General features: G+C 45.9%; 1 protein-coding gene across 1 annotated transcript; it reads right to left on the bottom strand.

Moving 5' to 3' along the window:
- Positions 1-5,695: 5,695 nt before the first annotated feature.
- NRL (neural retina leucine zipper) lies at positions 5,696-13,206 on the bottom strand. The gene is made up of 3 exons (XM_060779994.2): positions 13,087-13,206; positions 8,392-8,791; positions 5,696-6,799 (listed from the first exon to the last, which is right to left on the bottom strand). Exons 1-3 carry the CDS (start codon positions 13,104-13,106, stop codon positions 6,416-6,418), a joined length of 804 nt encoding a protein of 267 aa, XP_060635977.1. The 5' UTR covers positions 13,107-13,206; the 3' UTR covers positions 5,696-6,415.
- Between the last annotated feature and the right edge of the window lie 255 nt (positions 13,207-13,461).

Raw genomic sequence — 13,461 nt, 5'->3', positions numbered from 1 at the left:
GAATAAAGTACAAAGTGTGTAGGGTTGAGGATCAATGGAATATTCTTGATGGACCTGCCCCATTGTGGCTAGAAATCAACTAGGTGATTCATCTGCGTCTTGGCATAAACACTGACACCAATTGGGCCCCATTGCCTTTTTGCATTCAAAACAGTGTTTGGGGGGGGTGGTCGTGAGGGGGTTTCAGAGGGGTTACACATGTTTCTGATGGTCTTAGGAATCCCTTTGGCATAGTCGTTTAGGTTCACGGTGCTCTCTGGATGTAAGTGAACTACATCTCCCCTAAATCACTGTCAATTTGTTGATTCATCCCAAATCCCTCCAGTATTTTCAGTTGGTCATGGGGGCTTTTGTGTGGGAAGTTTGGCCCAATTCTATCATTGGTGGGGTTCAGAATGCTCTTTGATTGTAAGTGAACTGTAAATCCCAGCAACCACAACTCCCAAATGTCAAGGTCTATTTTTCCCAAACTCCACCAGTGTTCCCATTTGGGTCTATTGAATATTTGTGCCAAGTTGGGTCCAGATCCATCATTGTTTGAGTCCACGGTGCTCTCTGGATGTAGGTGAACTACAACTCCAAAACTCAAGGTCAATGCCCACCAGACCCTTCCAGTATTTTCTGTTGGTCATGGAAGTTCTTTGTGGCAAGTTTGGTTCAATTCCATCATTTGTGGAGTTCAGAATTCTTTTTGACTGTAGGTGAACTATAAATTCCAGCAACAACAACTCCCATTTGTCAAGGTCTATTTTCCCCAAACTCCACCAGTGATCACATTTGGGCATATTGAGTATTCATGCCAAGTTGGGTCCAGATCCATCATTGTTTGAGTCCACAGTGCTCTCTGGATGTAGGTGAACTACAACTCCAAAACTCAAGGTCAATGCCCACCATACCCTTCCGGTATTTTCTCTTGGTCATGGGAGTTCTTTGTGCCAAGTTTGGTTCAATTCCATAGTTGGTGAAGTTCAGAATGCTCTTTGATTGTAAGTGAACTACAAATCCCAGCAACTACAACTCCCAAATGACAAAATCAATCCCCCCCAACCCCACCAGTATTCAAATTGGGGCGTATCTGGTATTTGTGCCAAATTTGGTCCAGTGAATGAAAATATGTCCTGGATATCGGATATTTACATGAAGATTCATAACAGTAGCAAAATTACAGTTATGAAGTAGCAACAAAAAATAATTTTATAGTTGAGGATCACCACAACATAACGAACTGTATTAAAGGGTCGCGGCATTAGGAAGGTTGAGAACCACTGGTTTAAACGATCCTTTTATTATATTTAAAAATGCATGCATTCACAGGAAAATCTCTCCACACTCCCAAGCTTCGGAAATAAATAGTAGAAAAACCTCAAAAGCTAAACAGGAAGAAAACAAAACAAAAAGGAAAGGAAGCAGGTTGGAAAAAAAGGAGAGGAGAGTTGGAGTTGAGAGCCTGTCCTGGTTTGGACTATAGCTCCCAGTTGCGGTCCAAAACTGGGCTTTTAAGCCTCTCTGCAACACTAAATAGCACACCATTTTTTGTAAAAAGTGTATTTAAAACACATACATATTCGCCTCTCCTTCCCAAAAGACATACATGCAAGCGAACCACAAAGCGATCTTCCGCACTGTAGAATGAATGCGGTTTGATCCCACGTTGGACCGCCACGGCTCAATGTTATGGAATCATGGGCATTGTAGTCTTCTTCTTTCTCTGCCCAAGAGTTCTGCCGCCTCGCCAAACTGCAACTCTCATCATTCCATAGCATTAAAGCGATGTCGAACTGCATTCATTCGACAATGTGGATGGACCCGTTGCCTCTCTCATGCGCACTAAACACTCAGACACACTCAACTCAACACAACACAACACAACCTTGCTGTCATTGTGAGACTCCGTAGGGTAAGTGTGCATCTACACCAGGCATGGGCAAACTTGGGCCCTCCAGGTGTTTTGGACCCCAACTCCCACAATTCCTAACAGCCTACCGGCTGTTAGGAATTGTGGGAGTTGGAGTCCAAAACATCTGGAGGGCCCAAGTTTGCCCATGCCTGATCTACACTGTGGGATGAATTCAGATTGACACCACGTTGAACTGCCATGATTCAATGCTAAGGAACTCTGGCAGTTGTAGTTTGGCAAAGTACTATTACTCTTGAGTAGAGGCCTTGAAAAACTATAACTCCCAGGATCTCATAATGTTGAGCCATGGCAGTCCCAACTGCAGTCATTCTATCATGTAGATGCACCCAGTGTAAATCCAATAACCATGGCGATTGTTATTGTACGGAGTGGAATTAAGCTCATGCAGCGGTGCGCTTGAGCTTATGCGCATCGCACTATTGTGTGATGAATAGACTCCACTCCACTCCTTTGAGCCTTTGTAGGCCTCTTTGTGTTTCTGTGCATGTACAAAATTCCTGCGATGTGGCCCCATTGTGCAGTGATAAGCTGACTCACAAAGTGCAACGGTGCACTATGATGCGCCAGGGCACACGCAGCCATGTCAAAAGGCTCCTTCTCCTTCCCGTGTTTACATGCATGCACAAACACACAGACCGACAAAATACGTTCCATCCTCAGCACATGCACTCTTAATGCTCAACCACACTAAAATCCACACTCCCACACTTCTATAATAATAGGACCTGCCTAGTGTTTACTCTTTCTTTAAAATAGCACAAATATCATTGTCCCTTTGCGGCAGCGAAGGGTGCATCTACACTGCCGAATGAATGCAGTTCAACCCCACTTGAACTGCCACGACTCAATACTATGGGAACATAGGAGTTGTATGTATTGCCGAAGGCTTTCATGGCCGGAATCACTGGGTTGTTGTAGGTTTTTTCGGGCTATATGGCCATGTTCTAGAGGCATTCTCTCCTGACGTTTCACCTGCATATATGACAAGCATCCTCACTACCTCTGAGGATGCTTGCTATAGATGCAGGCGAAATGTCAGGAGAGAATGCCTCTAGAACATGGATATATAGCCCGAAAAACCTACAACAACCCATAGGAGTTGTAGTCTGGTGAAACCGCAGCAGAGAAGACTAAGGACCTTGTGAAACTACAACAGAGAAGATTAAGAACCTTGTGAAACTACAACTCCCAGGATCCCATAGCATTGAGCCACGGCAGGTAAAGTGGTACCAAACTGCATTAACTCTATAGTGTAGATGCACCCAAGGAAAGCAGAATTTCCCAGCGTTTCTTCCTGGAAGGTTGTTTCTTTGGGTGTCGTCTCTTTTCTCCTCCTGGTTTACGACCTTTGGACTTGTGGAACGGGAGACTTTGGATAAGTTCTTCTCCCTGAGTCTCTCTCACACAAAGGTCCTTCACGGAGTGTGGGTGAAGCCGCAGAAAATAAACAAAGAAGGGGAATGCTTTTATTATTATTTTCTGGATCTGGTTGAAAGATTGCGATGTGACTTTTGGGGTACATATACGCATCCATGTTTGGATTTTTTGAACGTCCACTCCTCTGGTTCCTTTCACCCCCTGAAAACGGCCATATCCCCATGAAACATTGAATGCATCTACACCAGGCATGGGCAAACTTCGGCCCTCTGGGTGATTTGGACTCCAACTCCCACAATTTCTAACAGCTGTTGAATGCATCTGCACCAGGGATGGGCAAATTTGAGCCTTCCGGGTGTTTTGGACTCCAACTCCCACAATTCCTAACAGCCAGTAGGCTGTTAGGAATTGTGGGAGTTGAAGTCCAAAACACCCGGAGGGCCCAAATTTGCCCATGCCTGATCTACACTGTGGGATGAATGCAGTTTGACACCACTTTGAACTGCCATGATTCAATATTAAGGAACTCTGGTAGTTGTAGTTTGGTGAAGTACCTTTACTCTTGGGCAGAGAAGGACTTTTAAAACTACAAATCCCAGGATCCCAGGATACCGTAATGTTGAGCCGTGGAAGTGCAAAGTGGCGTCAAACCACAGTCTTTCTGCAGTGTAGATACACCCAGTGTATACGCTAGTGTTTGACGCCACTTTGAATTCCTACAACTCCGGTAGTTGTGGTTTGGCGAAGTACTATTACTCTTGGGCAGAGAAGGCCTTGTGAAACTACAAATCCCAGAATCCCATAATGTTGAGCCATGGCAGTGCAAAGTGGCGTCAAACCGCAGTCGTTCTGCAGTGTAGATACATCCAGTGTATACGCCAGTGTTTGACACCACTTTGAACTGCTACAACTCCGGTAGTTGTAGTTTGGGGAAGTACTATTCCTCTTGGGCAGAGAAGGCCTTGTGAAACTACAAATCCCAATATCCCATAATGTTGAGCCACGGCAATACAAAGTGGCACCAAACTGCAGTCATTCTACAGTGTAGATACACCCAGTGTATATCCAGTATCCAGCTGGAAGGCAGTTAGGAATTGTGGGAGTTGAAGTCCAAAACACCCGGAGGACCGAAGTTTGCCCATGCCTGATCTACACTGTGGGATGAATGCAGTTTGACAGCACTTTGAACTGTCATGATTCAATACTAAGGAATCTAGTAGTTGTAGTTTGGCAAAGTACCATTACTTTTGGGCAGAGAAGGCCTTGTAAAACTACAAATCCCAGGATCCCATAATGTTGAACCATGTCAGTGCAAACTGGTGTCAAAGTGCAGTCATTCTACAGTGTAGCAACACCCAGTGTATATCCAGTATCCAGCTGGTAGGCTAGTAGGAATTGTGGGAGTTGAAATCCAAAACATCCAGAGGGCCAAAGTTTGCCCATGCCAGATCTACACTGTAAAAATAATGCAGTTTGGCATCACTCTAACAGCCATGACTTGATGCTGTGGGCGTAGAATTGTAGGGGTCGTAGGATTCCATGGCAATGACCCATGGTGGTTCAAGTGGTGTCAAATTGCATTAACTTTACAGTGTAGATACATTCCTATTCATACCACATTGGGTTATTGTGTCCGGACACACAAAAGCTGAGAAGTGGAGAGGAAGAAATGGTATGCGGTTGCTCAGCAACCACAATGTGTGCCTTTCTCTCTCGGATCTTTCCACAATTTTCTACCCGGGGATGTTACGCCACCGGCCTCTCCTTTCCCTTTACAGTTTACCCCTCTTGACTTTAAACAAAGCAACCAACACAATGACAGAAAAAAGGAGGCTTGTAAAGTTTGGTACCATGACTCAGGGTTCATCTACACTGCAGAATGGATGCAGTTTGACACCGATTTGATTGCGATCGTACTATGCAAAGGGAGTTGTAGTTTTATAAAGACCTTCTCTGCCAAAGAGTACTGCAAACTACAACTTCCATGCTTCCATGCCACTGAGACACAGCATCCATTCTACAGTTTAGTGGCACTCTAGAAGTCATTCCTTCTCTTGGAGAATCTTGGGATTTGTAGTTTTGAGCAGTGTCCCAAAGAAACACTAATGCAAGAGTTGGCAACTTGAATCCCTCAAATTTTTTGGACCACAAATCCCATGTTAAGTAGGAAATTGTGGGAGTTGTAGTCCACAAAAAAAGAATCCAAATAGAGTTGGCTATTGGTATCTGCTGGGACATGGTTCCAAGACTCCATATCGATCCCAGAATCTGTGGATGCTCAAGTTCCATTGTATACAAAGAAATACTAAAGTGGTGTCCCTTATATAAAATGGCAAAATGAAGATTTCCTTTATGGATATGAATATGGATATGGATATGGATACGGATATGGATATGTGTGTGTGTATATATATGTGTGTGTGTGTGTGTGTGTTTATTCAGGTTGTGGATGGTGAAATCCATGCTTGCAGAATTTGTGGATAATTAGGTTCAACTGTACTGTATATCCCACTTCTGCATTCCCAATATTCCCATAATATTCCCATAATGCTCTGATACCATTTTAACTGCTGCATCCCAAACATGCTGGAAAGTGTAACCTGACACTAGAATTCTCCGGCATATAATTCTAATATAATGTGGAATTACAAATCTTAGCAGTCCATAGAAACGAATTGTGGCCATTAAAGATGTAGAATGCTGCAGGTCCTCTGGTCTACTGAGATTGCAGCTCCCATAATCCCTCACCATTAGTGCTGGTGGCTAGAATGGATGGAGGATAGCGACATAGGGAGAGCCAAAAATTGCCCATTGCTGCTGTGAAAGCATTCTTCCCTTTTCCCTATGACAATTCCTAAGATTCTTAGGGAGAAGCTGTAAAACCTCATATATGTGTTTGTGTGTGTTGTGTGTGTGTGTGTGTGGTTGGATTTGCCCACTGCGCTGCAGCATAATGGTATGGGTTCTTTGGTGCCATCTGGTGGAAGAAAAGGGGATTACACGCTGCCTACATTGCCCCCTGGTGGACCGAAAGGGGAAGACGCCTCCGTGATCCTGGAGCTAGGATAGGGGCACGCACAGTTCAAGCTCCCATAGCCCACGGGGCCACGGAAGGGCGATTTATAGGAAGAACTGGGCTAGCGAGGTAGACTGGGGAGTCGGGGGTTCAGCAGCCTCCTCGCCAGACCCTCCGGCAGCGTCCCCCAGGAGCTTCTGGCACCGGGCCTTGTAGACATCTCGCTCGTGGGCCACCCGGGCCATCTCCACCCGCAGGGCTTCTAGCTGCTGGGCCAGCTGGCACTTTTCAGCCTCCAGAACGTGGCGCTGCTGGACCCGCTTGAAGCGGCAGGACTGGGCGTAGCCCCGGTTCTTGAGGGTGCGCCGCTTCTGCTTCAGCCGCTGGACCTCGTCCTTGCCGAAGCCCCGCAGTTGGCGGTTGAGGTCCCGCACCGACATGGAGACCAGCTGGGCGTCCGAGAAGCGGTCCGAGAGCATTGGTGGGAGCTGGGAGAAGAAACACAGGGAAGGGGAACATAATTGGGAATCAAAGCACCCCCAGACATTTGCACCAAGGACCCTTGCACACTTTATGGAAATTGACCATCAAGGGGCACTGGAGGACCTATCAAACTGTGTAGGAGAAGAAGGCTTGTTCTCTCTAGGCCTATCCTAGACTAGGGAATGCTATGAATCAAATCTATAAAATTTAAACCTGCAAACTACACAGTGATAGAGTTATAGCCTGATCACTGTCTCCCAAAGCAGTTATTATACTACCAACTCAAGAATGGGAAATGTAATGTTAGTGGACAGGAAAAGAGATTTAAAGGTGGGCTTAAAGCCAACCTTAAAAACTGGGGCAAAGACACCGAGAACTGAGAAGCCCTGACCCCTGAACGCTCTAACTGGAGGTCAGCTGGGACCAGCAGTGCTGTGGAATTCAAAGAGGCACGAATGGAGGGCAAAAGGGAGAAATGTGCCAAGAGGAAGGTGTGTCAAGTCAACCCTGACCAGGACTGCCTTCCACCTGGAAACTGATGTCCCCACTGCGGGAGAATATGCGGATCAAGAATAGGGCTCCATAGTCACCTACGGACCCACTGCCAAGACACTATCCTTGGAGGACCATCATCCTCAGGCTATGAGGAATCACCTAAGTAAATAAGTATAACTCCATATTAAATACCTTGGCTGCATCCTATGGAATCATTAGTGTTGGTAGTTTGTGAAGGATAAGAGCTCCCTGGTGGAGAATTTTACATTCCCCCCTCCCTAAACTACAAATCCCAGGATTCCATAGAATGGAGCCATGGCAATTAAAGTGCCATCAAACTACCGTAATTCTGCAACACTGGATCAGAAAAGTCTTTCTTTGGGTTGCAGCTCACAAAATCCACCACACGGCAACCTTCAGGCTGAACTTTCTTTGGTTTCTAAAGAAATGTTTTGATGGCCTTTGGTGAACTAAAAATCTATTTGCATCCCTAGCCAAGACCTTCTCTTGCTTTATGAACAGACAGCCATTGACTAACTCAGTACTTCTCAACCTGTTGGTCCCCAGGTGTTTTGGCCTACAATTCCCAGAAATCCCAGTCGGTTTACCAGCTGTTAGGATTTCTGGGAGTTGAAGACCAAAACATCTGGGGACCCACAGGTTGAGAACCACTGATCTAACTCATCCTGGAAAGCCTGCTCCCAGACTCCAGTTAGAGGAAAATATGCTCTGCACATGCTCAGAGACCTTGTCACTTTGCTGCTGACAGTCGGCAGCAATTAAGTGTTAAGGAAAAGACACTCTGTACATGCTCAAAGAGCTTTTGCGTTGAGATCAGGCATGCAACACTCACCACAAAAATCTATCCCTTAATCCCAAAAGTTTAAGAAGGGCTTGTGGTAAGGTAATTCATACAAACTCAGAGAGATGTCACATGCTACAAGATGGGGATTCTAATTCAGAGCTTGGTAACTTTTCTTTTTGGAACTACAATGTCCAGAATCCCCCAGCCAGCATAGAGGGATTCTGGGCACTGTGGTCCCAGAAAGATACATCTTCCTATATTTCCCTCTTCAATGGAGATCCTTGCTCTTTGTCCTACCTGTTGTTGGTCTCCTCCAAGCCCTTCGCCGGCTCCAACAAAACCCTGGATTTGCGGGGTGGCTCTTCCCCGGAGCCCTCCTTCCATCACAGGGACCCCTAAGAACGCCTCCACGGCCTCATCCAAACCGGGCATCATTTGGGTCTCAGGACCACCCCCTGCTGCGGCAGCCGCCAGGGTCTGGTGCAGAGTGGCCATCCAGTAGAGCTCCTCCAGCGTGGACTTGGGGTCCCCACCGGCTTTGTCGAAGGTGGGTGAAGGGGGCACGGAGCTGCAAGGGGTAGAAGTCAATGAGGAGCTGCCCCCCGGCCTTGGGGCCTCCTGCTTCACCTCGAACTTCAGCAGGTCGAAGTCGTCCAGGTAGTCCAGTGCCAGTGGGCTGGGCGCCATGGCACTCATCCTGAACGGGAGCAGAAGGAAAAAGGAGATTAGAAGGACAAAGCCAAGCTTCTCCCTTAACTCTGGAGGGCTGGATTAATGGATTACAGCCATGGCACCATCACCCAATGGTATCCTCTTCTGTATCTTTCGGGTTTATGGAGGTACCTTTTGCCCTTGGTCCAGCCATCAAATCTCCTTAGGGAGATCCATGCAATCCTTTCCAAACCTCTTTAGAGATGGTCGTTGGGGACCTTTCTAATTCTATATCTTTGGGGTCTGTTCCAAACCTCCTTAAGGATTACCCTTCGGGTCCCTTCTGACTCTATAATATGCGCTGGACATGAACGCCAGGGACCATCCAGTCCAACACCAATCTGCCACCAGCCAAACCCTCCCAGCAGATGTCCATCCACCCTCTGTTTCAAAAAACCTCCAAAGAAGGAGACATCACCACAGTCCAAGGCAACATATTCACTCCCAAATAGTTTTGACCATTGGCAGTTCTTCCTAATGTTTAAGTGGAATCTCTTTTCCTGCGATTGTAATGCATTGCTCCATTGTATCCTAGTCTCTACATTGTATCCTGCCTCTTCCTCAATGGCACATCCTTTCCAATATTCACACATGGCTCTTATGTCCCCTCCTCATCTTTGACTGATTTGGTCTCCCTTCCGTGGACATATTCCATCTTATTCATGTCCTTCTTGAACAGTTTTGCCTAAAACTAGATGCAGGGTTATTCCAGCTGAGGCAGAATAGGAATCAGACTATTTAATCTGGACATTATTCTCTGATTGATGAGACTAGATTCACATTGGCACCACACTGCTGCCATACATTGCACCACAACCCCCGGTGGTGTAATGGGTTAAACCCCTGTGCCAGCAAGACTGAAGACCAACAGGTCAAAGGCTTGAATCCAGGGAGAAAGTGGATGAGCTCCCTCTGTCAGCGCCAGCTCCCCATGTGGGGACACGAGAGAAGCCTCCCATAAGGATGGTAAAACATCAAAATAGCCAGGCGTCCCCTGGGAAACATCCTTGCAGATGGCCAATTCTCTCACACCAGAAGCAGTTGCAGTTTCTCAAGTCGTTCCTGACATGAAAAAAAAAAGCATTGCATCCACACATGGTGCAGAGCATGGTGGTTTGGATCTGAGGAAACTATAATTCCTAAACCCAGATGAGGCTGTGTATGGTTCCAAACCATATTTGAACTCACAAGACACATATGTACCAACAAAAGTATGTATACACTAAGTGTGTTGACCAGCAGTGCATAACTACACCTATGCTCACATAGGACCAGCTGACAAAATCCCACCCAAATAGTCACACTGCCCTATAGAATCACATCCAGACCTAGATTACTGGGGCAATCGGATGCTCTGGTCAGTAGGAATGTCCATTTGCAAGGACAAACCATGAGAAAAGTTTATGCCCCATTAGAGAAGAAATGAGGAGCCCCCAGAGGTGCAATGGATTAAACCGCTTAGCTGCTGAACTTGCTGACCAAAAGGTCGCCAGTTTGAATCCGGGGAGTGGGGTAAGCTCCCACTGTTAGCCCCAGCTTCTGCCAACTTAGCAGTTCAAAAAAATGCAAATGTGAGTAGATCAATAGGTACCACTCCGGTGGGAAGGTAACTGTGCTCTATGCAGTCATGTCTATGGACAACGCCGGCCGTTCGACTTAAAAATGGAGATGAGCACCAATCCCAGAGTCGGACATGACTGGACTTAATGTCAGGGAACCTTTACCTTTATCTTCAGGGAAGAAACTGCCATTTCTGGACAGAATTCTGTCCATATTTGGAAAATCCAAAACATTTTGCAAAATCATTCTGCACAGAAATACACTGTGTACAAAAAAGAAATTTTCTGCAGAAAACAAAATGTCTTAACTCCTCAGACTATTGAGAAAATATTGTCCCACAGTCTTGCAGCTCTGATAGTCTTCCCAGTGAGATTCCTTCACTTAGTTTGGACCAGGAAACAAAAGGAATAAATGGAAAATATCATTTCCCTGAATCTTAGGGGAGTTTTTAGACTTCAGTGCCCAGAATCCCCCAACCAGTATGGCCAGGATTAGGGGAGTTTTAGTCAAAATGTCAACTTTCTCTGCCTCGCTCCAAAGGGTAATTTCCTCCTCTTTGGCTTTCCTCAGCAGAAGGATTTGTGATTCAAAATCAGTTCCCTTAAAGTTCTCATAGATTTATCTGACCTCCTACCAAGCTTTAAAGCAGGCATAGGCAAACTTTGGCCCTCCAGGTGTTTTGGACTTCAACTCCCACAATTCCTAACAGACGCAGGCATTGGCAAACTTTGGCCCTCCAGGTATTTTGGACTTCAACTCCCACAATTCCTAACAGCCGGTAGGCTGTTAGGAATTGTGGGAGTTGAAGTCCAAAACACCTGGTGGGCCAAAGTTTGCCCATGCCTGCTTTAAAACAAGAAATAGACACATTTCACACTTTTCCTAGCCATTCTCTTGCTTATGCCCCATCTCTGATGCGCAGCTGAAGGATCGCACTCACCCCAACAGACTTGTGAGATGATGGTACCACAAGAGTACAATAACGTTGCGTGCTCAGTTTGGCCATCATCATGAAAGGCTATCCCACATCTCCTTGATTCATTTTGATCACAGTGCACACATATGCACTCTCACACACGTATGTGCCATGTGCATCCACTCACACACTTTGTTTCCTATTCGTATCCGCTTATATACCTCACCATCACACTTATGGCTTGACCTTCCATGATCATATCCTTTTCCTTTTTTAAATCAAGGAGGGTTATTAAACGCTGCAGTTCTTACACACTCAAGTAGTAAACCTCAGGGGTGTCCTTCTCAGAAGATCTGACTCCATTCCCTGCTTAGATTTACAAATACAAACAGGGCCATAGCTCTGGATCCATTTCTTGCCTGCTATGAACATACAATCCTATAAACCAGTGTTTCTCAACCTGGGGGTCAGTACCCCTGGGGGATGCCTGTGGGGTGTCAGAGAGGTTGCCAAAGACCATCAGAAAACACAGTATTTTCTTTTGGTCATGGGGGTTCTGTGTGGGAAGTTTGGCCCAATTATGTTGGTGGGGTTCAGAATGCTCTTTGATTGCAGGTGAACTATAAATCCCAGTAACTACAACTCCCAAACATCAAGGTCTATTTTCCCCAAACACCACGAGTATTCATATGTGGACACATTGAGTATTCGTGCCAAGTTTGGTCCAGGTACATCATTGTTTGAATCCACAGTGCTCTCTGGATATAGGTGAACTACAACTTCAAAACTCAAGATCAATGTCCACCAAATCCTTCCAGCATTTTCTGTGTGCCAAGTTTGGTTCAATTTCATCATTGGTGGAGTTCAGAATGCTCTTTGATTGTAGGTGAATTACAAATCCCAGCAACTACAACTCCCAAATGACAAAATCAATCCCCCACCTCCAACCCCACCAGTATTCAAATTGGGGCGCATTGGGTATTTGTGTCCAATTTGGTCCAGTGAATGAAAATACACCCTGCATATCAGATCTTTACATTACAAATCATAACAGTAGCAAAATTACAGTTATGAAGTAGCAACGAAAATACGGTTATGGTTGGGGGTCACCACAACAGGATTAACTGTATTAAGGGGTTCCGGCATTAGGAAGGTTCAGAAACACTACATAGATTTGGCTCCATTCCCTGCCGGCAAAGCACATACAATCAAATGCCTATGAGTCCATTATTTGCCCGCAATACACATGGATATAGATCTGAATTCATTCCCTGCCCCTGGTGCATACAATCATGGCATAGATCTGGTCCATTCCCTATCCACAATGCATATGAAATCAAACAGGGCCATAGATCTGACTTCATTCCATGCTCACTATAAATATACAATCAAATGGACATAGATCTGGATCCATTCTTTGCCCGCAATGCTTATACAATCAAACGGAGACACAGATCTGATCCACAATGCATATACAATCAAACAGGGCCATAGATCTGGATCTATTCTATGCCTTTGATGCCCATATCATCAAACAGGGCCATCGATCTGGGTCTGTACCCTGTCCACAATGCACATACAATCAAAGAGGGACACTCCTCTTTCTATCTAGCCAGATCTCAGAAAAGTTTCATCCTTAACTGCAACCTCCAGAATCCACTACCAGCTGGTTGGATGATTTGAGGAGTTGCAGCTAATCTTTTCCAAGCTATGCTCCAAACACACGGCGAAGGAGCAAAATAAAACAATCACCCAGGACTTTGCCCTGGCCAATTCCTTGGGGCAGAACCACTTGCTGTACCCACCTGTGTGTTTGGGGGTCCATCTATCTTCCTTTTTTAGAAAACCCAGCTCTTGGAAGGGGAGGGATCCTGGTGTTTTCCCCGTGCCCCTGCGCACCGGTGCCAGGGAAGGGTGGCTGGCAAATGCCAATCCCAGAGACCAGAGGCAGGACAGCGGGGCTCCCTATAAAGCCCTGGGGAAGCTGAGCTCATTGGCATACATTAACAGCCGGCCAATGAGGACCTTGGACTGCATTAGCATAGCTGGAGGAAAGAGGCACGCACAACCGTGGGATGAGTAAGCCAAGGGTTGTCCCTGTGGCCTCCTTCTTCTCAGACTTTGAAGAAGCCACTTCCTTTTGCATTTCTTCCTTAAGTGGGCAAAGAGAAGAGGACATT

The sequence above is a fragment of the Anolis sagrei genome, chromosome 6 (assembly GCF_037176765.1).
Source record: "Anolis sagrei isolate rAnoSag1 chromosome 6, rAnoSag1.mat, whole genome shotgun sequence".
Taxonomy (NCBI): Eukaryota; Metazoa; Chordata; class Lepidosauria; order Squamata; family Dactyloidae; genus Anolis; species Anolis sagrei.
Note: the sequence above shows the minus strand (reverse complement) of the source record. Positions and strands in the feature narration are given on the sequence as shown.